The sequence below is a fragment of the Chanodichthys erythropterus genome, chromosome 12, assembly GCF_024489055.1.
Source record: "Chanodichthys erythropterus isolate Z2021 chromosome 12, ASM2448905v1, whole genome shotgun sequence".
NCBI classification, from domain to species: domain Eukaryota; kingdom Metazoa; phylum Chordata; class Actinopteri; order Cypriniformes; family Xenocyprididae; genus Chanodichthys; species Chanodichthys erythropterus.
In genome coordinates, this window is record NC_090232.1 from 29,969,884 (window position 1) to 29,997,057 (window position 27,174).

At 38.8% G+C, this 27,174-nt stretch overlaps 1 protein-coding gene across 4 annotated transcripts in view; it reads right to left on the reverse strand.

Moving 5' to 3' along the window:
- The window catches only part of pibf1 (progesterone immunomodulatory binding factor 1), a 61,661-nt gene that overhangs the window by 24,278 nt on the left and 10,209 nt on the right, over positions 1 to 27,174 (reverse strand). For all 4 annotated transcript variants that reach the window (XM_067404423.1, XM_067404425.1, XM_067404426.1 and 1 more), the window contains exons 10-14: positions 26,341 to 26,439; positions 19,632 to 19,797; positions 17,145 to 17,295; positions 12,843 to 12,933; positions 12,622 to 12,724 (exon numbers count right to left, since the gene is read on the reverse strand). In XM_067404423.1, the coding sequence (XP_067260524.1) occupies positions 12,622 to 12,724; positions 12,843 to 12,933; positions 17,145 to 17,295; positions 19,632 to 19,797; positions 26,341 to 26,439 (610 nt within the window). The remainder of the gene's footprint in view (positions 1 to 12,621; positions 12,725 to 12,842; positions 12,934 to 17,144; positions 17,296 to 19,631; positions 19,798 to 26,340; positions 26,440 to 27,174) is intronic.

Below are 27,174 nucleotides of genomic sequence, written 5' to 3' on the forward strand. Positions count from 1 at the left end.
TTGCGGGAAAGTTGTGAAATTTGGCACACAGTTAGAGGACAGAATGACCTTTGTCCATAGCAAATTTGGAGTCTCTAACTCAATCCCTCTAGCGCCACCAGCTGTCCAAAGTTGCACTTATGTTTATGCTAATAACTTTTGAACCATAAGGGCTAGAAACAAAATTCTTTTTTCCTATGATTCCTTGGGTCAAGACGAATCGATTGCATCATATGACGTCATTTTCCGTCATGAAAATTTTTCCGCCATTTTGAATTTTCTGAAAAACCTACTTTTTCGAACTCCTCCTAGGCCGTTAGTCCGATTTTCATGAAAATTAAACCAGATCATCTTCAGACCATGGTGACAAAAAGTTATGGAATTCAAGTCGATTGCTCAAACCGTTTTCGAAAAACACACGAACGAATTGTACGTAGCGCTTGCGAAAATAGAAGTAAGGCTGTATCTCTGCAACACTTTATCATATTCAGACCAAACTTGATACATGTCTTCACAAGCATGACCTGAGGCACCATGCAGTGTTTCGGCTCAGCGCCACCTACTGGTGCGGAGATATGAAAAATGGATATTTTTGCTTATAACTTCTGATGGGTTTGTCCAAAAATCATAAATTTGGTCTTGTTGGATTCGGGGTATCATGCCGAGTCAAATGATATCCAATTTTCCCATATCGGACATTTTGGCCGTCGGCTATTTTGAATTTCGTGCTAAAATGCTGTATTTTACGAACGCATTAGCGTATCGTTACGAAACTCGGTATGGGTCCCCAGCACAATACCCTGAAGGAGCCTGAGAAGTTTCAGCACTGCGCCACCTTGTGGTCAAAAGTTATAACAAAATTTACAGAAATGCTAATAACTTTTGAGTATATTAACCGATTGTAATGAAACTGTTTTCAGTAGATTCCTTGGGTCATGCTGAGAACATAGATATCAAACTTTCCATAGTCAGCTGAACTTCCTGTCCGCCGTATTGTTTTTCTTTAAAAACCTACTTTTTCGAACTCCTCCTAGACCGTTGCTCCGATTTTCACCAAAATCGAACCGTATCATCTTCAGACCATGCTGACAAAAAGTTATGGATTTCAAGTCGATAAGTCAAACCGTTTTCGCATACCAGAGCAACGAATTTGAGGCATGATGCAAAAATGACTCTTGAAGCTGTATCTCTGCTATGCTTTATCATATTCAGACCAAACTTGGTATGTGTCATCACAAGCATGACCTGAGGCATCATACAATGTTTCAGCACAGCGCCACCTACTGGAGTGGAGATATGAAAAATGGCTGTTTTTGCTTATAACTTCTGATGGGTTTGACCAAAATTCATAAATTTGGTATGGTTCATCAGGACAATGCCCTGAAGGAGCCTGAGAAGTTTCGGACCAGCACCACCTTGTGGTCAAAAGTTATAACAAAATTTACAAAAATGCTAATAACTTTTGTCTATATTAACCAATTGTAATGAAACTGGTCTCAGTAGATTCCTTGGGTCATGCTGAGAACAAAGATATCAAATTTGCCATAGTCAGCTGAAATTCCTGTCCGCCATATTGTTTTACTTTAAAAACCTACTTTTTCGAACTCCTCCTAGACCGTTGCTCCGATTTTCACCAAAATTGAACCGTATCATCTTCAGACCATGCCGACAAAAAGTTATGGATTTCAAGTTGATAAGTCAAACCGTTTTCGTATACCAGAGCAAAACATTTGAGATATGATGCAAAAATGACTCTTGAAGCTGTATCTCTGCAATGCTTTATCATATTCAGACCAAACTTGGTACGTGTCATCACAAGCATGACCTGAGGCATCATACAGTGTTTCGGCGCAGCGCCACCTACTGGAGTGGAGATATGAATAATGGCTATTTTTGCTTATAACTTCTGATGGGTTTGACCAAAATTCATAAATTTGGTATGGGTCATCAGGACAATGCCCTGAAGGAGCCTGAGAAGTTTCGGACCAGCGCCACCTTGTGGTCAAAAGTTATAACAAAATTGACAAAAATGCTAATAACTTTTTTTTCTAATTGCTCACTGCTGCTGTTGGTCTGATGCTCCCAGCCATGTTGGCTGGCTTCTTCTGCCGTTTTTGTGCTTGGCCCCGTAATTGCTGCTTGCAGCTATATTTATTATTATTTTTTTTCCATCACACCAAACAGGGTGTTTAGTCAAAAAGTTAAATTATGGTCTCATCAGACCATAAAATCTGCCACATGCCAATGTTTTTCAATGTGCAAGTTAACACAATACTGTTCTACAAATTGGGCCTTCTAAATCATTTTAAGGGTGATGAATCTCATTATATTATACTTTATAGTCATAATCAATTTATATCATTTATAGAGATCTTATTGCACTTTAATTTTAAGGCATATTCAGGAGGCCAACAATAGGTGATAACATCTGCAATGTAATTTTTACTATTTTTTTCTACAACTCTAATATTTACCACAGCTGAGTAGAGGATCAATGTATGTAAAGCATGAAGTTGGACATTTTAGACGAAAGCTGATCCTAGAATGTTTCTGTTACAGTCTGTAGTACTTTCTGCTATTTTTCGAAACCACATCACTGACCTTGTGAACCAACAAAAATTCTGCTGAAATTACTGAATATCTGTAAAAGCAAACATAGTACAATGACGATTTAAAAAGAGAACTTAAAAAAAAGAAAACACACTGTGCCAAGTTAAATATAAATGCTGTTCTCTTTTCTATTTCTAACTGGTTCAATATTTCAAAATGTTTTTCAAACTCTAGGGAAATTTTTGTCTCACCATTTTAAGCAAAGACGGTTGATTGCGGTTTTGTTTGAGCTCTGACCCTGAGCTTACCATAAAGACAAACGCAAATAGAACAGATCTTAAGTGAAAATGAAATCTGAAAGGCAGTTAGGACTAGAACACACTTTGTGTACCACGGTTTGCATTTAAACTTAACCTTTTCAGAGGTTATTACTATAGCTTCAGAATTTCACCCAAAAATGTAAGTTCTGTTATCATTTACTTACTCTCATGTTGTTCCAAATGCATTCTTCCACACAAAAGACATTTCAATGAATTATACAATTTTTTTCAATGCTATTACAATGAACGGGGACTGAGGCTTTAGCGCTTCAAAAAGATGCAAAAAGAACAAAATATTTCAATATTTTTGTGAGAAATTGAAATTTTATAATGTCATTGATAATCTTCTACTCCAGTGAGATGTTAACCACTGTGAATGGATCACTGAGTAAACAGATTAGTCATATTTATAAACATGTGAAGTAATTTTCCTGAACTAAATGAACAATGACTGAAAATATCCAACCTAAAATAAACAAATACTTCACAAATCAGAGTTTTCTCTCTACTTCTACAGACTACTTCTCTCATGAACACGCCAAAAGAAAACTAGGTGAATGTACAACATTTTCTGCTACTTCTATGGTGCTTTTACATCATTTTTCAAGCTTGACAGCATCAGTTCCCATTCACTCTCGCATTCCTGTTTTGATGCAAGTTTTTTAAGATTTCTCTTTTTGTGCTATATGGGTTTTGAACAACATGAAGTGTATGCACAGATGGATGAAATCCAAAGCTATGGTAATTTTGTGCACAATCTCCTTTACTTGGTAATTCATTGGGGTGGACTGGCAGACTGACTAAAAAATGTACATGACTAACTCCTGCTGCTGGATCAGGTATGCCCTGGCTTTTGTAGCATTACTGAACACATTATTGGAACAAACTTAGTGACCTCTGAGACAAGAGCAAACAATTATTTATACCAACATGAACAAAAGCAAGGTTATACTGAGGTTTTACAGTTCAAGCTTTTAATCTTGCTATCTTAATATTGGATATAATGTGTTCTAAGGGCAAGTCAAACCTCAAATCATTGTCTTTGTTGCTCTGCTCACTTAATTGACAGAAGTGCACGTGTAGTCCAATTAATAGAGTCACTGTCTGTTACCAGAATAATGAAGTCAAATAATAAATTTACAACAGGATCTAGAAAAAAATCTTATTATGATTAAACCAGAAAAACACAGCCCAACCACTAAAGATAGATTCACAAATAACCTGCCTGAAAAAGGTTAGAGAGAAAACTACTGCACCATGGTGCAACAGTACTCATTGTTTCAAGAGAGAAACTCATAGAGCTGAAATGGAAACAAACTCATTTAGAGGTCTTTAGAGACATGTGGAAAGACAGTATGTCCTGCTATAAAAAAACAACCTCTAAAAGCCACCAGGGCCAAGCATCTCTGCAAACTCATAGAAAATATCCAAAATAATCCAAGGTTTTTATTTAGTACAGTGGTTAGATTAACAACTAAGCAGACATCACCTGAACTGAATATTCCATGACAGTTTAGTAGTAATGACTTCTTGAATTTCTTCACTGAGAAAATCGAAAGCATCAGAAATACAATTTTAAATGTAGGCTACAACCTTTGACAGCGGTTTATGATTCATCCTCAATTATCGCCCCTCAAGAACAATTGCAATGCTTTAAAACTATAGAAGAGCATGAAGAGCTAAATAAACTTACTGCATTTAAACCAACAAGTTTATTAAATCCATATCCACTACATTACTGAGAGAGTTTTTACCTAACAGAAGAGCCTCTTCTTAATATTAAATATAATCAATATTATCTATCTCGGAGTCATGTCCTACGACCTGAATTCAATTTGCCGTTAATAAATTACAAATGATAAAAAAAAAGGGGGAAAAAAAAGTACTCATGGTTTCAAGAGAGAAACTCGTAGAGCTGAAATGGAAACAAACTCATTTAGAGGTCTTTAGAGACATGTGGAAAGACAGTATGTCCTGCTATAAAAAAACAAAAAAAAACCTCTAAAAGCCACCAGGGCCAAGCATCTCTGCAAACTCATAGAAAATATCCAAAATAATCCAAGGTTTTTATTTAGTACAGTGGTTAGATTAACAACTAAGCAGACATCACCTGAACTGAATATTCCATGACAGTTTAGTAGTAATGACTTCATGAATTTCTTCACTGAAGATTTCTATTAAATCGATATCCACTACATTACTGAGAGAGTTTTTACCTAACAGAAGAGCCTCTTCTCAATATTAAATATAATCAATATTATCTATCTCGAAGTCATGTCCTACGACCTGAATTCAATTTGCCGTTAATAAATTACAAATGATTAAAAAGGTTAAAAAAGGTCTCAGTCAGGGGATTCAGTCAGGATTCCGGCCCCATCATAGCACAGAAACTGTGCTCGTTAAAATTACAAATGATTTCTAGCTTCATTACTCATAGATCATTACAAAATTATACTGGTATTCAGTGACAGGCATTAAGGTGTTTTAGATCGTACTAGGGCTGCATGATTAATCGAAATTAAACCAAAATTGTGATTTGGTGGAGAGCAGCTCTTTGATCAGTAGTAAATGCTTTTGAAAAAGTCAAACATCATCCTAAATGTATAAACCTGTTGTCTAACAAAAGACATCATTTAGTAACAGGATTTTACTCCAAACTGACTTCATAACATCAGTCGAGTGTTTAAAATAGCTTCCTTTTGTGAGCTGATGTATGAATGAAAAATACGTTTAGCAAAACTGACAAAAAAAAAAAAAAAATATATATATATATATATATATATATATATATATACACAAAATTACTGTCCCAAATTTTTTTATCATAATATAATATTTTATAACAAATCCTTAGACCTTTGTAATGATTTATGATCATAGGCTGCCTGCATGTTAACAGGCATCTCTGCAGTTTTTCGTATTATTATTATTAATATTATTATCTTATTTTTATGATGTTATATTTATTCTTAAATACTCTGTGTTTTACTTTCAGTAATTTAAGTGTTATTACAAATAGTAATATGTCTTATTTCGTTTAATATTTAGCAATAATAATAATCACAATAATTATTATTAGTCATATTAATATACTGTATAAACACAATTTGGCCCAAAATTGTGTTTCCCTACAAACTAGCACAACAAACAGGGTGTTTGTATACATATTGTATATGTACAAATATATAATATGCCAAATATATAATATGCCAAAAGATTTGGCACACCTGCCTTTTACGTGCACATGAACTTTAAAGGAATAGTTCACCCAAAAATGAAAATTCTGAATTCTGTCATCATTTACTCTCAGTAAACCTCAGGTTGTTCCAAACCTGTATACATTTTTTTGTTATGTTGAACACAAAGAAAGATCCAGAATGTGGGAAACTGAACAGTTCTAGGGCACCACTGACTTTCACAGTATTTTTTTACCTACTATGGAAGTCAAAGTGTGCCCCAAAGCGGCCTGGTTACAAAATATCTTTCTTTGTGTTCAACATAACAAAGACATTTTTACAGGTTTGGAACAACTTGAGGGTGAGTAAATGATGACAGAATTTTAATTTTTGGGTGAACTATCCTTTTAATGACATCCCATTCTTAATCTGTAGGGTTTAATATGGAGTTGGCCCATCCTTTACAGCTATAACAGCTTCAACTCTTCTGGGAAGGCTTTCCACAAGGTTTAGGAGTGTGTTTATGGGAATTTTTGACCTTTCTTCTAGAAGTGCATTTGTCAGTGCAGGTCAGTCAGAAGTGCAGGTCAGGCAGTGATGTTGGCGAGAAGGCCTGGCTCGCAGTCTCCACTCTAATTCATTCCAAACGTGTTCTATCAGGATGAGGTCAGGACTCTGTGCAGGCTAGTCAAGTTCTTCCATACCATACTCGCTCATCCATGTCTTTATGGACCTTGCTTTGTGCACTGGTGCGCAGTCATGTTGGAACAGGAAGGGGCCATCCCCAAACTGTTCCCACAAAGTTTGGAGCATGAATTTGTCCAAAATTTCTTGGTATGCTGAAGCATTAAGTGTTCCTTTCACTGGAACTAAGGGGCCAAGCCCAACCCCTGAAAAACAACTCCACACCATAATCCCCCCTCCACCAAACTGTACACTTGGCACAATGCAGTCAGGCAAGTACCGTTCTCCTGGTAATCGCCAAACCCAGAGTCGTCCATCGGATTGCCAGACAGAGAAGCATGATTTGTCACTCAAGAGAATAGAAGAACAGTTGACCGTGGAATATTTAGCATTGAGGAAATTTCACAAATGGACTTATTGCACAGGTGGCAACCTATCACGGTACCACGCTTGAATTCACTGAGCTCCTGAGAGCGAACCCATTCTTTCACAAATGTTTGTAGAAGCAGTCTGCATGCCTAGGTGCTTGATTTTATACACCTGTGGCCATGAAACTGGAACACCTGAATTCAATGATTTGGACGGGTGTCCCAATACTTTTGGCAATATAGTGTGTGTATATACACACATCTTAATACATGGTTGTTTAAAGGTGCCCTAGATTGTAAAATTGAATTTATCTTGCATAGTTGAATAATAAGAGTTCTGTATGAAAACACCATTGTTTCATCCTTCATATGTAAATCTTGTGCGTGAAAAACACTGTGGAAAAACTGGCTAATCTCAACATAACACTGACTGTGACGCAACAGTCGGGATCATTAATATATACGCCCCCAACTTTTGCATATGCCAGCCCATGTTCTAGGCATTTGTTACATGTACTGTGTCCTGTGACCTAGTTTTTCCCCAGTCTGTCTGATTAGTTAATTTGATCCACCTGTGTCTCGTTCATTATCCCATCACCTTGTTTAGTTCCTTTGTTAGTCTCTTGTATTTATACCCTGTGTCTGCCCTCACTCATCGTCCGTTCTCGTTTATGTTTACACGTGTGTATGCTGTCTCACTCTGCTTGGAATTAAAGTATTGTTATATTTGTCATCTTCATCGTCGTTGTGCTTGTCCCTACAACCACACGTAACAGAAGAACGGACCTTAACAGTTTTTTTTTTTTTTGCGGCGTTTTGCTCCAGTTTTTATTTTTGTTTATCCTTCATGGCTCTACCCGCAGTCCAGCTCCTCTGCCTGGAGCAGGGAGACCGCTCGCTGGAACAGCACACCAGTGACTTTCTCCAGCTTGCGTGCCTGACTCACTTCCCGGACCGCTCGCAGTCTGTATAATTACCATCGTACCGGCCTGAGCGAGCGGTCCAAGGCACGCATTCCAGCGGGCGGTCCAACGGAAGACTTCGCCGCATACGTGGAGTGGGTGCTGGTGAACAACAACTCCCAGTTCACCATCGGCCCCGCTGAGGACGACACCAGCACCACTCCACATCCAGAGACCAACCTTCCGCCATCGACTACGCGCACGATGGAGAAACGAGAGCCCACCACAGACCGCGGAGATCAACCTGCCGGGACGATTGAGACCGAACCTGAAGAGAGGACGGAAGGAGTCGTCACCCCGGGATGTGAACCGCTAGGTGTGTCTGACCAGGTGCGTGAGTCCGCTACATCGTGTGCTGTCGAGGGAGTGTTAGTGGAGTTCGAGGGCTGGGAAGAGAGCCCCGACCACATCAACACGGCGGATGGCATCGTCATGTCTACAGGAGCGTTTCTGGATTTATTGGATGTGTTTGAGGAGGTAAATTCCCCTTGTCTTGTTTCCCCGCTGGTCCAGTCCAGCTCAGAACTGTCTGTCTCCCCGCTGGTCCCGTCCAGCTCAGAACTGTCTGTCTCCCTGCTGGTCCCGTCCAGCTCAGAACTGTCTGTCTCCCCGCTGGTCCCGTCCAGCTCAGAACTGTTTGTGTCCCCGCTGGTCCCGTCCAGCTCAGAACTGTCCGTGCCCCTGCTGGTTCTGTCCAGCCCTGTGTTCCCTCCCAACCTCCCTCTCCCGCCTCCTCAAACCATCTCATCTCTGCTTCCCCTGGTACCCTTCAGCCTCTCATCAACTCCATCACGTAAACGCATGGATCCGACTCGACGCTTCAGGTCACCAGTGTCACCGTGGACTGAGGTTCTCCTGGCTCCGCCTCCAGCCTTCAAGTCCAACACTCCACCGCGGCCTGTCGACGCTTCGCCTTCGCCGTGGCTCCTCCCTCCCTCGGCTCCACCGGATACCTTCAGCCTCAAGACTCCACCGGGCTCCCTCGTCCCACAGGCTCCGACTTGGTCAGACGTCGTCCAGACCACCCCCCCCCCCCCACCCGGTTGGGCCAGTACATCGCAATTAACAAGAACTGCTCCTCATCCTCCCTGACCTTGCACAGTGTCTGTGCGAAAAGGCTCACTGGGGGAAACGCATATTTGCGTAAGCCCCGGGGCTAGCTGTGTGCCAGTGCATCCGTGCCGAGGGTCCCTTTAGTGAGGGAATAAAACCACTGGCAGTGAGCGGACTCCTGGGAGGCAACAGGTCCTGTGCGTCCCCGAATCGGCTCCAAATCAGCTGGACCACCTGGGGGTGGAGTCTCCATTCCCCCGGGAGCGTGAGCTGTCGTGAGTGTGTGTCGGCTGCACGATTGAGCTTGCCCGGGATTTAAATGGCGCACCACAGGCGGTGGTGGAGGCATCTGTTGTGACAACAACATGCCTGGACACTTGTACTAGGGGCACTCCAGCCCACAGAAAAGCAAAGTCCGACCATGGGCTGAATGTATGGCGACAACTCAGTGTGATGACCACACGGAGCATGCTATGGGGCCATGCCCACCTTGAGACTCGACTGTGTAGCCAGTGCTGAAGTGGTCTCATATGCAGTAATCCGAGGGGCGTGACCGTGGCTACGGATGCCATATGCCCTAGGAGCCACTGGAATTGTTTCAATGGAACCGCTGTCTCCCCCCTTCAATGTATTCAGGCAGTTCAGCACTGATCGTGTGTGCTCGTTAGTGAGACGCACCGTCATACTAACCAAGTCCATCTCCACACTGAGAAAAGAGGTGCTCTACGCAGATAAGAGTTTGTTCTTTTCCCAGCTGACCCAGAACCTTAGATGGCTGAGGTGCCGGAGCACCAGGTCCCTGTGTTCGCATAACTGATCTCGAGAGTGAGCCAGAAAGGGTCAGTGATCAAGATTCAAGATGCGAATGCCTGAGGGGTATTCCCCTTTGCGGCCTTGGTAAGACATGGGGAGACGGGGACAGCCTAAATGGGGAGGAGCTTGTACTATGCTCGACCCTTGAAACAGAGCGGAAAAACTGTCTTTGTCGAGGTGAAACAAGAGTACAATCGCTGCAAACCAATCATGGGGTGAACACATATGATGATGCATTCCTGCGTGAGCAACTAGAATGGGAGCTTATAAAGGGCCTGATTCAAGACATGCAGATGCCAGATTGGCCCTAACCCACCGCTAACTTGGGTATGATGAAGGACACTTGCTGTAAAATCCTTCATCTCGGCTGGAGGGACAGGCTTTATTGCGTCCTTTGCCAGCAGGAACGCAATCTCCACTCACAGGACAGGGGCGTCCTTGTCTGCCATGAGGCAAACAGGACACCGCTGAACCTGGGGGACCGCCTGGCGAACCAGATCGCATAGCCGAGTCTGACTGTCCGGATGGGCCAACGGGACAGGCTGGGAAGCTCTAGCGAGGCTCCCAAGGCCCATACGAGTGGCACCAAGGGAACACAGATGTACCCGCAGGGGCAGCGAAGGTGCTTGGGCCTAACCCGGAAAGCACAGCGTCCCGAAGTAGAGGCAGTGAGTTTGGTGCACTTACCTGGCTCTGTGGGTCCCTTGAGGGACTGGCTAGGAGGTGTGAGGAAGCAGCACATCCTCTAACGCACACTCCATGTCTGTGGCGAAAGAACAGGGGCTGGGAAGGAGGAATCAGCACGTCGCTCACTGCCCACGCACACACTGTATGACCGGAGAGTCAGGAAACCGCTCTTTCTTGAGAATTTGGGACCACTGGCCATTGGGCCAATGGCGGAACAGTAGTAAGATTCTCCACGTGGCCCTCCTCTGGGGGAAGGACTGGTGCGTACACCAACTCCTGAGAATGAACTGTTCCCTGGAGCTCCGGGTAACACGTCCCCGGGCCAGCTCACCAACCATTAGCAGCTCACCAACCATTAGCAGGTTTAGCAGCGACCTGGGGATGAGCTGCGTCACCTTCCTGCAGAGGGCTCGGCCTCATGGCTGAGCCGGGGCAGAGCACTGCTCGAAGAGGGATGTTCTTAGCGACAAGCAGACTGGACCATGGTCAGAATGTCTGCTTCTGAACTGTCGAGAACTGCCATGCAATCCCCGACAGTGTCGTCAAGAGATTGCCTTATGAGAGGAGCGTCAAGAAAGTGTACTTTGGACCACAACAGTGGACACTGTCTGGGCAAGGGAAGGCATGCCGCGACTTCTCTCGCCCAGAGGGCAAGGTCAGTCAGCATGCGCAGGTCCTGCATCAACCCCAGCTCAGAACTACCATCGCATTACTACCATAAATGCACCGCAATTGCACAATCCACCTGAGGAACCCCCATGAACCCCTGACCGCCCCAAAGATGAGGGTAGTGAGAGAGGAAAAACTTTGAACAGATTTTGGCACTAATGTGCCTACATACTGCCAAAGTTCTTCATGCACTTCCGGGAAGAAAGACATGGGGGCGGGGCGGGGTGGGGCGATCTTTTGCGTCACGCTCCGAGCCCAGAACCAATACACCAGCCGTGATTGCTCAGAGTGAGTCTGAGCTCGTGGCAGCCCGGGAAAGCATGGCTGTCAACTCTGAATTCGATTCAGCATGAGCAAACACTGCCGAAGAGGGAAGCTCAGCTACATCTTCCTCTCAAGAGAACGATAGCCCTCTCACCGATGCAGCTTTCGACATCTGAACCTCATCCGCAGCGGCCAACGACGTGGCCAACGAGGCAGCTCACCGGCACATGACATGCTGAGGAGTGAGAGATTCGCGAGGGTTTTCCCAGCAGAAAGCTTGTTAAAGCTTTAAGCAAAATAGCAATTATAATTGCCGTTTTTGGATTGTTCTCCTGATAGCAATTAAAATTGCTGTTATTTGCTCAGAAATTTGCTCTCAATAGAGGCCCGGCATGTAAATCTCACTGGCCAATTCCCATTGGCTCATTTTGTACCACTTGGAGGTGATTGGGCTCCCAGGCGAGACCCCATTACGTCAGTTTTGACGTAACGTCGAACATGACTGACTAAATGGGAACATGCATTTTCAGTAAAGCTGCTTCGATTGTATGTTTTTGAAAATGGTTATACAAATAAATGTGAATTCAATTCATAAATTGCCTCTCATAATCCTATTTTAACAGCATTTTCCCCACTAAAAAGCCCTTTATGTTCAAATATGTTCAAAACCTGATTGATGACGTGTATTTCGTGACAGAACTTACATCTCATCACATCTTGTGACATCATGTACTGTTTTTGGTTTGTTTACATGTCTTTGGTCCGTGTTGCATTCATATTTCATTTGAACCACACCAGAGTTCGTTTGGAAGTGGACTGTCTTTTCAGTAGCCTCGATTGGCTTGTTTGGTGTGCACCAGGGTTTGGACAGTAGTGTTCACACTTATTCAATTGAACAACACTAACAGAGCAATCCTGCCAAGTGTGAACACTCTCTAAAATGTTTTAATGCACAGCTAGCCGTGGATTATCCCTTACACACTCAAACACACACAAAAATGCTTTCTACTGCCAACTTCTTTACTCCTACCCACCCAGATACTGTATGTGTACATGTGTGTCTATGCATTCTTGTCAAAAGACTGAAAGGCAGCACCTCTTCAGAGATCTGGCTGCTGTGCGCCGTCTGTCTTTCCAGGTCTCTCCTAAGCAGCGTGTTCTGTTTCTCCAGCTGCAGAACCCTGCGTGCCAAGTGAACACTACACACACACACACATTCAGAAACCTATGATTAGAGTCACGCAGACATAAAAACAGTCAGTAAACAAAAAGATGAGCTTCTGGTTTTCAAAGACGAGTGACCTCCTCAAACTTCACCTTTGCTTCAGTCTTCTCTTGGCAGTTGTTGGAATGTTTGCACCATAACCATATGAAAACAGCACCCTCTCTGCCTCATCTTCATTTTCAACTACAAAAAAAAAGGAGGAAAAAAATTGCTTAAGAGCATGTCTAGACCACCCAACTAGCATCGTGGTCAGAAGGGAGAGCACTAATAGGACTATAAACAGTAAATCTATTGTAAATCTTCTTACAATACATACTGTGTAGGAAAGTTTATGTAGACATGAAAAACGGTGAAGTAGTGTTTAAACAGATAAAGGTGAGAATGAGGCTGAGACTCATGAGCAAGTTTTTATAACCAATTGAACAAGAACATAAAGGTCAAAAACAAACAAGAATATTTAAAATAAAGAAAAATCTTGTGCCAAGTTTCTAGAAAAGTACTCTTTGTATTCAAAGTTGGTTTCAAAAAACCTTTTACACAATTTTCAATAAAATAAAATAAATAAATAAATGAATGACATGATTAAAATGTCATGTGCTGTAACCATCAGGCAAAAGTAATTTTTCTTTACACACTGAATACATGTGAGTGTCTTAATTGTTATTCTTTAAAAATATTTTTAAGGTTAAAAGTTGCTTACCCACATAATAAAGGAATCAAACACAACATTACACACTTTTATAAAGTTGTACCAGGCAGGAATCAAACCCACAATCTTTAGATCACATGCTTGTTGCTTAAAGGGTTAGTTCACCCAAAAATGAAAATTCTGTCATTTATTACTCACCCTCATGCTGTTTCACACCCGTAAGACCTTCATTAATCTTCAGAACACAAATTAAGATATTTTAGTTGAAATCAGATGGCTCCGTGAGGCCTGCATAGGGAGCAATGACATTTCCTCTCTCAAGATCCATAAAGGTACTAAAAACATATTTAAATCAGTTCATGTGAGTTCAGTGGCTCAATATTAATATTATAAAGTGCAGAGAATATTTTTGGTGCGCCAAAAAATTTAAAAAAATAACGACTTATAAATAGTGATGGCCAATTTCAAAACACTGCTTCAGGAAGATTCAGAGCATAAATGAATCAGTGCATCGAATCATGATTCGGATCGCATGTCAAACTGCCAAACGGCTGAAATTTGGCTTTGGCGCTCCTAACAACAGATTCGACAAGCTGATTCATTTATGCTCCGATGCTTCCTGAAGCAGTGTTTTGAAATCGGCCATAACTATGTAAGTCATTATTTTGTTTTTTTTTTGGCGCACCAAAAATATTCTTGTCTCTTTATAATATTAATATTGAACCACTGTATACAGGTGTTCACGGGTCTAAAAATTCATACCCGAAGAGACCTGTAAATGTGCTAAACGGAACTGACCCATCTATTATTTGAAAGTTGGACCCGGGCCCGTGCATCGGATTTCAACAAAAATATCTTAATTTGTGTTCCGAAGATTAATGAAGGTTATGGGTGTGGAACGACATGTGTGAGTAATAAATGACAGAATTTTAATTTTTGGGTGAAGTAACCCTTTAATGCGGTGCGCCACTTTGAAGACACGCTTTCACCCAGCTGCGGTTTCAGTAGTTCAGTTGAGAATGAACTCAAAATGAAGATTTTGTATATAAATGCACCACATGTTAGATTTATGAAGTTCAGATTAGATAATTCTCAGAAAGACACAATGTCTGGAAGAGAATCAACTTTTGCACCATTTCGGGCCACAGTAGCTCTTGCGGTCTGGGCATGTTTCACAAAGAAGTCAAACGACCTGAAAGGTTCGGTGCTTGTTGCTTCACAGTACAGCACTATTTGACGCATGTTCAACAGGCTGCTGAGGAGTTTCCAAGGCAAGAACAAGTATACAAAAGCATTACTTAGCATTTTAACCGATTAGCATGCTGGGCTAACTTAACTGCTAACGTAGCTTATGATTAATCCGATAGCTGAAGAGCGACATTAGAAAGAATGGCAACTGGTTAGCATGTTAAACAATTAGCATTCTAATCTAACTAGCATAAGACAACAAAAACAGGCACATCAAATTCAGAGAGGTATTTCTCAGGAATGGTATCGAATATAAAAAATTAGTTCAGTAATTTCTGTGCGTCTCAGTTCAAAGATCATCTGAATGCTTCAGTTTGGATCCAGCCTTTTAAGAACACCTCAGATGACGGTAAACTGCAAGGACTTTAGAAGATGCAACATCTGGATCAACACGCACATTCCCAAATTTCTATATATCCTAATTATTGTTAATATTTTATTCATCTTTCCAGGAGCTCATTGCTTCTACCTTCAATTAAATTGCTAAAAATGATTGTAAATTAATTGCCTAAATTATTACATTATTAGCTAAATGCATTCTCTAAATTGTAATGTTGACAATCTCTGTAAAGCTGCTTTGAAACGATATGTATTGTGAAAAGCAATATAAAAATAATTGTGAATTTAATTGAATCATCTGATCAGATTTTAAACAAAATTGGACTAAATTTGTAGAAGCAGTGAAAAAACTTTTTCATTTGCTTCAAAATGGCAGACAAACAAAATGATAGGAAATGAAAAATGACATACAGTATCATCAGAATCAGCATAAGCCAAGGACTACTTACTTTTATTCTTCATTATGATTAAGACCATGATGTTCTTTTTACATTATGGTCTATATATCATAGTTAAACTTAATTTACAAATTAAAAACAGGTTCACCATAGTGTATTCAAGTCATTGTATGTATGAACTGCATTTTGGGCGGGGTTCACATTGGGCATGTTTGCTGCGGTTCGGATCAGAGTACAATTGTTCCTGGCGTCCCCTGCGGTATTGGTCTGGTTACAGACTCACATGATTATATTGTTGGAACTATCGCTGCTCTTTCCCGTGAACATGTCGAATCTGCCGATGTATCACAACTGTTTGTAAAACTGTGCTAAAGCGAGTCTGAAAGAGAGGAAGCGAGAGGGGGGCAAATCCATTACTAAAGGCTTTTGCCTTCATTGGTAAAAAAAACCCAAAAAACTAGCCAATCACCATCAAGTATTTGACTTTCTGCAGTTAGCGTGTCGAGAAAAAAAAATCTAGCCTCCAATCATCATTTTGAACCAGTCATCGTAAAGATGTAATTTGCGTGATAGTTTGAACTGCTCCCTCTGATAATCTAGCAACTACGCTAATTATGGAGGGTAGAGAATATTTAATCACCATTAAATTTACAAAGCTGTCATTCAAGCAGCAATTACAAATTAAAAATAAATGAAGACCCCACACACCTAAGCTAGGCTACATCAATCATCTTCACTAAACGGCCTAACATGCTCTTTTTAAAAGGACATTTAAATAGACAGCAGGATGGTTTTTTTTTTTTTTCTTCAGGTAATAAGTGAGTGAAATTATATTTACATTGTCTTCTTGTATATGTGTAATGCCATTTTCTTTATTTTTTATTTTAATTAAAGCAGGCAAGCAAAAACAAACAAACAATCAAAAATCTTTGGGAGAGGATCCTCAGACCTCAACAATTTAGTCTGCTGCCTCTATTTAAAAAAAACACCAGCCGCCATTGGTAGTCTCAATGTGCTCCTGCGTCAAAAATGCTGTTTTGAACTAAACTGCCATTGCGCCAATTAAGAAATCCAGACAAAAATGCCATTGACCCATAAACTACAGTTACGGACAATTAAAAATAAATAAATAAAACCAAGTTTAAATTGACAACTGTGATAAGGAACTGTATTTGGTATCAACCTGCATTTCTTGCACTAGGCATTCTTTTTCATGTTTGATCTATGCAGATTTGATGACGTTAAAAACCTGTTGTTAACTTGTTGGAGTTAAAAACCTGTTGTTAACCTGAGGGATTTTAAAACCTGGCTAGGCCAGCCTTTTGCATCACCTCAGCTCAGTGTCAGCATATTCACTGACGTTTAGAAGAGGGTTGTTTAAGGACAAGGCCCTAAGGCCATTTTTTCAAACCATCATAAGGTCTGATGTAGTATGGCATTTTGAACATGCAATAAGCAGTGGAAAAACAGATATGCATTGTATTTAACATTCTTTAGATTTTTAAACTAAAAAACATTGCTTACATGTGTTTTTGCAGCAGAACTGTTTCATGGGTATTCATAAAACAGAATCTTCATCAGCACAAATTTTACCACCTTTGATGACTTTAAATCTACAGAATCATATATGCAGAAATAAGACCTTGTGTCAGAATTTAAGGAAAATTTGGCCTCACAGGCCATTTAATTTCTATGTGCAACCTTTGCTAATGTTATCTTTGGTCTTCATTTGCAATGACTGAATCAGTATCCTTCCTTACTCTCTGCAGCCTGCATGGTAACATCGTCCAGCTCCTTTTCCAATCGCTCGTATGTCTCCAGTCGTGCTTGATGTTCCGAATTCTGGGCTTGCAGTTCGGTGATGCGTTTGTCTGATGATGTCTGAAGCCCGTATAACTCTTTTGTTAGAACCTGCATCAACAGATGAAGAGAAGGACAAAGATATAACGACAGAACTTGAGTAACAAGGGTGGTGTCATATCATGTTCAAATAGGCTTTATGATGCTGACAAATATGTACAATCCTTATTTTATGAGGCCGGTATAGGTTCAATCCTGGTCTGGTGTCTAAATGAGTTAAGAGTCAGTGGAGCTCATTACAAGAATTATGTATTCAATATGACATTGGAACAAATCAAATACTTAATACTTTCTTCTCACTGTGGGACAAGTAGGGAGAAATGCTGAAAAATGGACTGGCCTTTGAATTGGGATTCACAATGTTGAGCTTTAAAATGACAAAAATGCACCAATAAAGTAGTCCATATGACTTGTTAATGGCTTAACCAGCCACGGTCTGTATGGGCACTAAAATGTTCATTCAAACATAGACTTCTATATATAATGACTTAATAATATATTATAAATGTTTTCAGCATTCTGCAACAAATATTTTTTCGATTTTCTAGACTATTTTAAGTCGTAAAATGAGCAGGATATATTAAAATATAGCACATGGATTCGACATGTGTTCATGATACTGTGAAGTGGGGCAGCTGGTCTCGGAGCTCTCCCCAACTCTACAGCGTCCCACATACTTCCAATGTTAATCTGTGGTGAAAAATGGAACTGCAGCACACTCTCATAGAGAGGCATTCGGGCAGATTTCTGGCTGCCCCACTTATATTTTACATTAGGTAAACACGATATCTGACGATATCAGTCCTCTTCAGATGTGTATCTGAATCAGGTCAGTAACTAGTTGGCATGCCTGTGATCCTGTGTGGAGTAGCATATCAAATTAATGAGTATAAACCTTTTAGTTTAAATGTGCTCATGTGAATAGCTTTTATATACAATAGTTCTGTTGTGTGTGTTTTCTGTTTGTTCTAAGAATAGACTTTTTTCCTCACTGGAATTCCTACATAACTTGCAATATTCTAAAACAACACTCGGATGCAATAAATAGGCATACTGCATTAAGGCAATTCTAAGATGGCATTCTATACTAAAGTCTGTCAATCATCATTAGAGCGCCACCCTCAGGCTGAATAACGCAAGAACATCAGAATTCTGCCAAAAGTGTGAATGATGTGTTCAGCGATTAGAATATAAAGCTTACAGAAATGGTTATCATAAACTAGCACTAAGACCCTGAATCTGCCCTACCTAAATTTATGGCCAGGAGCCGCTACTGGGCTTAACATAAATGCCAGTCTGTTCCTAATATGATATAAGCTGATAATTATTTTTTATGTAATGTTATAAAATGCCATGTAACACTCCGCTTCCTGTCCTCTCTCCAGCTATATTGTCAGAATATACAAAAAAAACAATATCTCTTATATTTCCATTATAAATGTACAGTATAAAATATGGATATTCATGTTGAGATTCAAATACTATAAAGATTATATTTTACAGGGTTATTAAATTATGAATGTTTTTAAAGAATAATTATGAGTAAAAGGATGATTTTTTTTGTTATACTGGTTGTCATATCCTGATAGCAATCAATAATAGAAGTGGTCTAAATATTAAAAAATGTACTTATATCTTCTGTGGAAGTCTCATGACCAAAAAAATGTTTGCATTCGGTCTGAATGAATTTGCAGCAGTCAGGTGGTACAAGTCCGACTTGTAGTTAACATTCGTTATTATTGTAATGTTATGTGCTTTGAAACATTAGGTAATTAATCTCTCGTGACACTTTGCAGACTCTGCTCTGGCTGTGTGTGTTCATGTGTTTTGGAGGCGTGACTTTGGAGGGCACTCTAAAAGAAAGGGGGGTGGGATCTAATGCTTTCCATTCTTGCTTGCTATTGCTAGCCTTTAAATATTTTTAATTTTTTGTTAAAGTTTTATGTTAAAAATTATTTTGACAATTACATATCTAACACTGACTGATACTAATAAATAATCGTATAGCTTAAGAAGAGTTGGGAGAATTGGACATCAGTCATATGGACCTCTTTTATGGTACATATATGATACTTTTAATACAGCTTTTCTGTCATTTTGGAGCTTGACAGCCCAGATCCCATTTACTTCAGTCAGTAAATTCTCTTTTCGTGTTCCTGGAAAAATGAAAGTCATGCAGGTTGTAAATGACATGAAGGTGTTGTAATGATGACAGAATGTTAAAATATTCCTTTAAGGAGTTAACCGCTTGAACTACTAAGCAATTAACAGGTTTTGACTTGCAGTGAGGCTAAAAGAAATCATTTGTTCAAGTTTTTATGTACATGGCATTTTTGCCATACAGATTTAACCAAAATGAAACATTTATTTATTTTACAGAGCCTTGCCTCCAGTTTTTTCTGGTGTTTCTCACACTCAATTTGACAAAGGCTGAGGTTCCTGGCTGTTTCCTCCTGGACCATCTGGGAACGCTCCAACTCAAACTTTTTCAGCTTCACCTGGTTAAGCAGTTCTGCCACCCTGCTGTCTGAGCCCAGCTGCAGCTGCCTGAACCTGGACACAAGCACAAAGAGAGGATATAAGGACATCTGCATTCACTCTTTCTACACATCAGTGAAAACAGATAGAGCAACAATTCTGCTAAGTTATCCCATGCAAAGTTATTTTGAAATCACAAAAGTTTTGAAGACACATATGTGACCCGTGAATTTCGAGCTACAGGCAAAACAAGTGAAAAATTTTTCACAAAAAGGAGTTCATTAAGCCCTCGTCTAGCAATCACAGTGCTCCAAATAGCAATTAAACATCTAAAAGTATCTTTATTTGTACATTTTCTGAGAGGAGTACCTTTCCTTTGACCATGATAGATGACTGGTGCTTCCCTCAGCACAAGTTTGGTATCGTTGCTAAGTGCAGCATTACAACTTTGTGAGTCTAAACCAATGAAAAGTGATTTTCAAACTCACACTGATGTAAACAAAACGATCTTACTCACGCTGACTGACAGATCCGAAGCGCGCGCACAGAGACACCTCAGACAGCGTGCGATCCCGATATACACATATACACAGAATTAAAGTATTTCAAAATATCTGTTTTGGCGAGTATTCACATAAGCATTATCTGTTATGTCTTAAGTGAACGTTTGGTTAAAACGTTGGGGGAAAACATCTGATATGTAACATCAGAATTAGATCCATGTGGTACAGTAGGTCTTAATATATAGGCTGTCTGTTTGATTAATGAAATCAAACAATTGAGGTATCATGGAAAAGAAAAAACATATTTTTCCTATAGATATGGATTTGTGCCAAATTTGGTGTTATTACCACAGATTTTAAAGGTACAGTAGCTAGGTGATTTTGACAATTTTAACTTGATTTTTCTCAAAATTGACTTTGCTGACTCAATCGACTTCAAACAGGTGTAGCTCAGTCATTTTTGTCCGATTCCATCAAATCATACATCATTTTGAAGTTTTTTTTAAATAGAGAAACTACCGACCCCAATGAATGTGAAAATTTGCTCATTGCGATTTATTTTGCCAGCACAGGTCACATATAATAAAAAAATGTTCAGTAAGATTTTTTGGTTTTAGAATGAAGTCTGTTATGCTCATCAAGGCAGCATTCATTTGATCAAAAATACAGTAAAAACAGTAAAATTGTGAAATATTAAAATTTAAGGACTACTTTTTATTTTATAATATATATTAAAATGTAATTTATTCCTGTGTTGGCAAAGCTGAATTTTTAGCATCATTACTCTGGTCTTCAATGTCACATGATCATAATCACATGATCACATCATAATATGCTGATTTTCTGCTCATGAAACATAATATTATCAGCATTGAAAGCAGTTGTGCTCCATATTTATGTGGAAACACAATACCTTTTCCATTCATTCTTTGATGAATAGAAAGTTTAAAAAATGCATTTATTTGAAATAGTCTTTACTGTGACTCAAATCGAGTTTTAAACAAAATGAGGAAAAAACATGAAATATGTATAAACTCTGCTGTAGCTCACCTTTGGCTAAGCTAAGCAATTGCTAAATTAGGGTGATGCCAAGCTTAGTTGTTACTGCCTCTGATGTGCTAAGTGTATTTCCTAGGGCAGAATGTCACAGAAATCAGAAAGAAACCCCAAATCTCAACATGCCCAAACAGATTACGTATCTGTTTGCATCCTCCTACATTTACAGCCAGGTCTCTGAAGGATTAAACCATTTTTATTGAATGTCAGAGAGCTCCAGGGGGTTTTGGTTGAAACCATAACCACACCTATGGAGGGGCCAAACTGGCAGGTCAAGATTTTTCTTTTGTTTGTGCGTTGCCATTCAGTCAAAGCAGGCAGTTTTGTGTAGAATACAAAGGAAATTTCATCATTGTGGTGACCAACACCTGTAGAAATAATTGTGACAAATTGTGCGTAATTGGACCACTCCTATCTTACATTATGGAGCAAGGCTGGATATTGTTAAGCTATTTATTGGCTTAAAGTATATTAGGGTTGTTTATTTACATAAATTCAGCAGAAAAAGGAAGGGTGAGGAGGCTGTCGGAACACTATGTTGTAGGGAGTGGTTGTCTTATTCATATATTTATGATTGTGCAATTTAGTTTACTATATATGCATTGGAGTGGATACCTCCACTGGAGTCATACTACAGTCCCATTTGACATAATTGCAACAAAAAAAAAAAAATCATTCTGCTTCATCCTTTTTCTCAGCATGACACAATGCAATGCAACACTCATTTCTATTCTCCCTCCCCCCACTTCAATTTGTCAGCCCAAAATAGAGTCACTGGACAACATGTTCACGGACCATAGACTTGACCTCTCAAGAGCAGGGTAAAGGAGCATCTGTCATTTTTTCCCTTAATCGAGCTTCTCTGTGAATGCGAGCAATCCGTTCCCCGGGGCTGAAAAACGTGGGGTATGCCCAACAACTGTGTGCAGAGTATCTGCTGGTATGCAAGGCATGTGCCTGGAGCTCAGTGACACCGTAAGCTTCTCGCATGGGCAAATAAGGGCTGACCACTCAGGAGAAAGGGGAGGGGCAACAACTTGCACTTCTAGACACCCCTATCAAACAACTCATAAAAAAAAAAAAAAAAAAAAAAAAAAAAAAGTAGAGATAACAAAATAGAAAATACAGATAACAACAAAAGAGAAAAAAAGAGAGGGTGGCAAAAAAAGAAAATCATTTAAATAATCGCAAGATATTTTGTCATTTGGACAAACTGTGCCCACCAAGCCCATTTTCAAATATTTTTGTGAATTTTCATAATTTAACACTATTCCATCTTTATGGGTATTTTTTATGGCAAAAACAATATAATAAATAATATCGAACCAATTTTTTTTAACCACTTTTACCACTTAATTTTATTTTATTTATTATTTTATTTTAGATTTTTGGGTTCAGTCAGAGTTTTTGGGGTTTGACAGAAATTATTGCATTTATACAGAAATTTATCAATAGCAATTTCATGTAATCCATGTATCAAAAGTAATACATTTACATGTAAAAGACTTTTACATTGTTAAAAAAAAAATTCTATGTCAAATAAATGCCATTTTTTTAAACTTTCTATTGATCAAATAATCCTGAAAAAAATATCAAAATGATTTCCACACAAATATTAAGCAGCACAACCATTTTCAACTGTAACAACCAGTGTTGGGGAAAGTTACTTTGAAAAGTAATGCATTACAATATAGTGTTACTCCCTAAAAAAGTAACTAACTGTGTTACTTGGTTACTTTTAGTTACTTTTTATGAAAAGTAATGTGTTACATTACTTTTGCGTTACTTTTTCCTCACCTGGGCTGGGCTTGCTTGTTTGTTTTTTTAATAACAACAAAAAAGTTATATTTTTTGCAAATGGTAAGGCCCGTTCACAACAAAAGTGAAATGCATAAGCCTCAGGCTGAAGGAAATGCATATTTACACCTGTACAGTAGAGGGCGCCGCTGACACAAAACTTTCATCAGTGCTGCCGTTCTGGATTCAAGAAGAATAGGATACAGGAGAAGAAAGTTTAATGCTCTAATTCTGCGTTCACGTCACCTTGTATTTACAGGTATCTTGAAATGACAACACGTGATGTTATATTCTGAGCTGTTCACGTCCTTTTGGTCCTTGGACTGGGAATTATGCGTTTCCATGGCACCACTATCAACGCCTAAATTAATCTACAGCGGTCAGGTGGTATAGTGGCCACATGGTACATCTGGCAGCTGTCAGAAAACTCCCAGCTTACAAGCTGTAACTACGATCTCTACGAGGACGTGAACATTTTTTACAAGCAGGAATCTCGTAACTACAAGAATTACAAGGCCGCGTGAACACACCTTTAATTCTAAATCTAATATAAAGTAATTTTTGATTATTAGTATGGATGAATTTGATCACTGAAGGTCAGCAGCAAAGACATTGGTTAATAAAGTGAGATTAAATACATAAAGTATATTTGTGTAATTTAATATATTTAATTATAACATGTTTGCATAAAATTCTGACATTGCATTTCACTGTTTTTATTAATTTTGAGGAACACTGAATGTTTCTGTGCAAGTGAGATGAGTAAATGCATGTTCACATTTAGTCTAGAACTACAATAACCACACAGCGCACGCAACACCTCTGCACTTCATTTCTGTCAACATGAGGACAGGAGAGCTGTCAGTCAATAACTTTGAAAAGGTAACTTGTGTTACTTATTTGAAAAAGTAACATATTTTGTTGTAAATTAAAAAAAGTAATGCGTTACTTTACTAGTTACATGAAAAAGTAATCTGATTATGTAACTCAAGTTACTTGTAATGTGTTACCCCCAACACTGATAACAACGATCAGAAATGGTTCTTGAGCACAAAATCAGCATATTTTAATGATTTCTGAAGGATTGTGACACCGAAGACTGGAGTAATGATGCTGAAAATTCAACTTTGCCATCACAGGAATAAATTACATTTTAAAATATATTAACATAGAAAGTAGTACTTTTAAATTGTAATATTATTATTTCTGATAATTATTAACAATATGAATAATATCGTTTTCACTGTATTATGATCAAATAAATGTAGCTGTGGTGAGCATAAAATACTTCATTCAAAAAAATGAAAAAACCTTACCGATCCCAAACTTAAGTGTAATGCTACATCTACACTAGCTCTACATTTCAAATATGTCATTTTTCAAGTCTGTCCTTCATCTATCTATGTTTTGGCAGCAGACATGCACCAGCAGTGTACCAAAAAGGAAATGCATATACCTTCCAGCCAGTTTAGCATGTTTTCTCACTCATGACATTTACCGATGTTGTTAAAAATAAAGCTCACATGTTAAATTAGCCTGTCAGAGAGGCTTCACTGGGCTGTGGCGACTCACTGTTTTTTTCCTCTACTTACTTAACTATAATTCTAGTCATGTCTTAACTAGCCACATGTTCTTGTTTTAGATGATTGATTTGTTCACAGTCATCTACCACAGCCCAGTGTCCAGAATCTGATACTGCTTTCCTTCAAGTGCAGGACCTGATCACCACAGTGTAGACACATGGATTCAACTGCATTTAATCACAATGGAAAGCTTAACAAAGACATGCTCAGCACCTCTGTCACACTGGCTCTACAACCGTGGGAACATTCACTGTACAGCAAATTCCTCCTCAAGAACGCAGGCTCCAAAAATAATTATATCATAACCAGGAGGACAAAAAAAATCAGCATATTTTAAAATCTTGGCTTTGATTGTTTACTTTTCACTGACAGGCAAAGAATAACACTTTCTTTTTTTCTGCAGGCAGTAACAGAACTTTAAATATGTCTCCCTGCAACTTCTGAAGTCGTATAAAGTACTTATTGTACATGATCCTCGCACTAACAGACAAACATGACTACACCCACTTTTACTTACAGTGACAATGTGGTCATGTCTGTCATCGGTTTACTCAAGATTGCTTGATTTGGCCTTGGAAGAATCCAGTCAAGCTTGAAATGTTTGACTCCAAGAAAAAAACAAACAACATAAAAAAGGCCTAAAGAAATGTGCTTTTCACAGATTTAAAGTGCATGCAAGGGCTAGGACAGTGTTAATGCCGCATCCCATCTCTATTGTGTGCTTATTAATGTAAAAGTTTAGTTAGTAATTTTACTAAAGTTAAATAAAAAGTTATTTTTATATTTTACTAAATATATTTAGATTTTACTTTACTTTTTATATTTACTAAAGTTAATACTATTTTAAAAATTTTGAGGGGAAATAACAATGATCTAATTATACTGCAGTTCAAAATAATGGGGTCGGTAAGATTTTTGAAAGACATCTCACCAAGGCTGCATTTATTTGATCAAAAATACAGTAAAAACAGAAATACTATGAAATATTATTACATTTTAAAATGTTCCTGTGATGTCAAAGCTGAATTTTCAGCATCATTACTCCAGTCTTCAGTGTCACCACATGATCATTCATAAACCATTCTAACATTCTGATTTGATACTCAAGAAACATTTCTTATTTTAGCAATGTTGAAAATAGGTTTTGGAGCTAATATTTTTGTGGAAACTGACATTTTTTTCAGGATTCTTTATTTAATAGAAATTTCAAAACAACAGCATTTGCAAGGCACAGAAATCTTTGTAAAATTATACATGTATTTACGGTCATTTTTGATCAGTTTAATGCAACCTTGCTAAATTTCTTTAAAAAAGCAATCTTACTGACCCCAAACTTTTGCGCACTAGTGTACTTTGATATCATACTTGGACACATCAAGTATTAGTATAGCAAAAGTAGTTGTCAATTCCTAGGGCTAATTTTGAAATCAGAATTGCCATTATGATTTCAAAATTCGAAGAAGGATATTGCAACATCATATCAGGTTTCACTAATTTACGATCATTCTATGATTCACTTACATTCAGCTGTTATGCTACTTTCCACTGAAGGATGAGTTGACAAGGATTTCTGCACATGGATTTGCTCATTAGTTTCTCTAAAAATCAATAAGTGTCAGTCAGAAAATAATGACAGCTACAGACCCTCACTCACATGTGAAAGGTGTATAAGAACTTACTGGTCCAAAAGTTGATCGTATTTGGCTTGGGCATCTCTTTCTGCATTCAATGCTCTGTCTTTCTCAATCACAGCATTATCTCGGGTTTCACGAAGGTTTCTGAAAGATTAACAAAGATATTTCCTGAAACAATACTGTACATTGTGCAGCAGAGTATTAAGTGTGCTTTACAGTCTTGCCACTTGAAACAACATAAATCATGAACTTTCATTACCTGTTTTAATACATATATAATACAATACAGTGTTTCCGCTGCCACTTTTTTCCTGTATAATTTACAGAATGTGAATTTAATTTTTGTGCATAGGAAAGGGCAGATTGGGGGATATATCACATATAAGTCTGACTACACAAACATTTTGATGCTAAGAAGTGGTATAAATAAAGTCACACAGAAATTGTAGTCCTACAAAAGTGGGGAAACAATAGCTATGTTTACATGGACACCTTTTGTTTCAATCGGAATGAATTTATTCCGATTGATGAATCCGAACGTAGCGTTTAATCTATAAACTTTACATTGTGTATATTAACCATTCTCTTATATTGCTTCTTTTCTTTGTTTTAAAAAGCAGACTTAATATTTACCTATTCTGGGTCCTAATTAGGAGACGACGAGAGTATGAACCATTGTGCCGTGCTGCTTATATTTATCAAGCAGTAAAATCGCCCCTTCCCGAAACCCAAAGCAAGGCATCTGTGGATGAGAGTCCGAAGCAAGGACTGATGGGACAACACTGTCCTACTCCATTTCAAAGACGATGAGTAGAAGGAAAGTTTTAGAATGTAACAACAGCAGTGTTAATTTCATTGACGAACAATTTATCATAATTT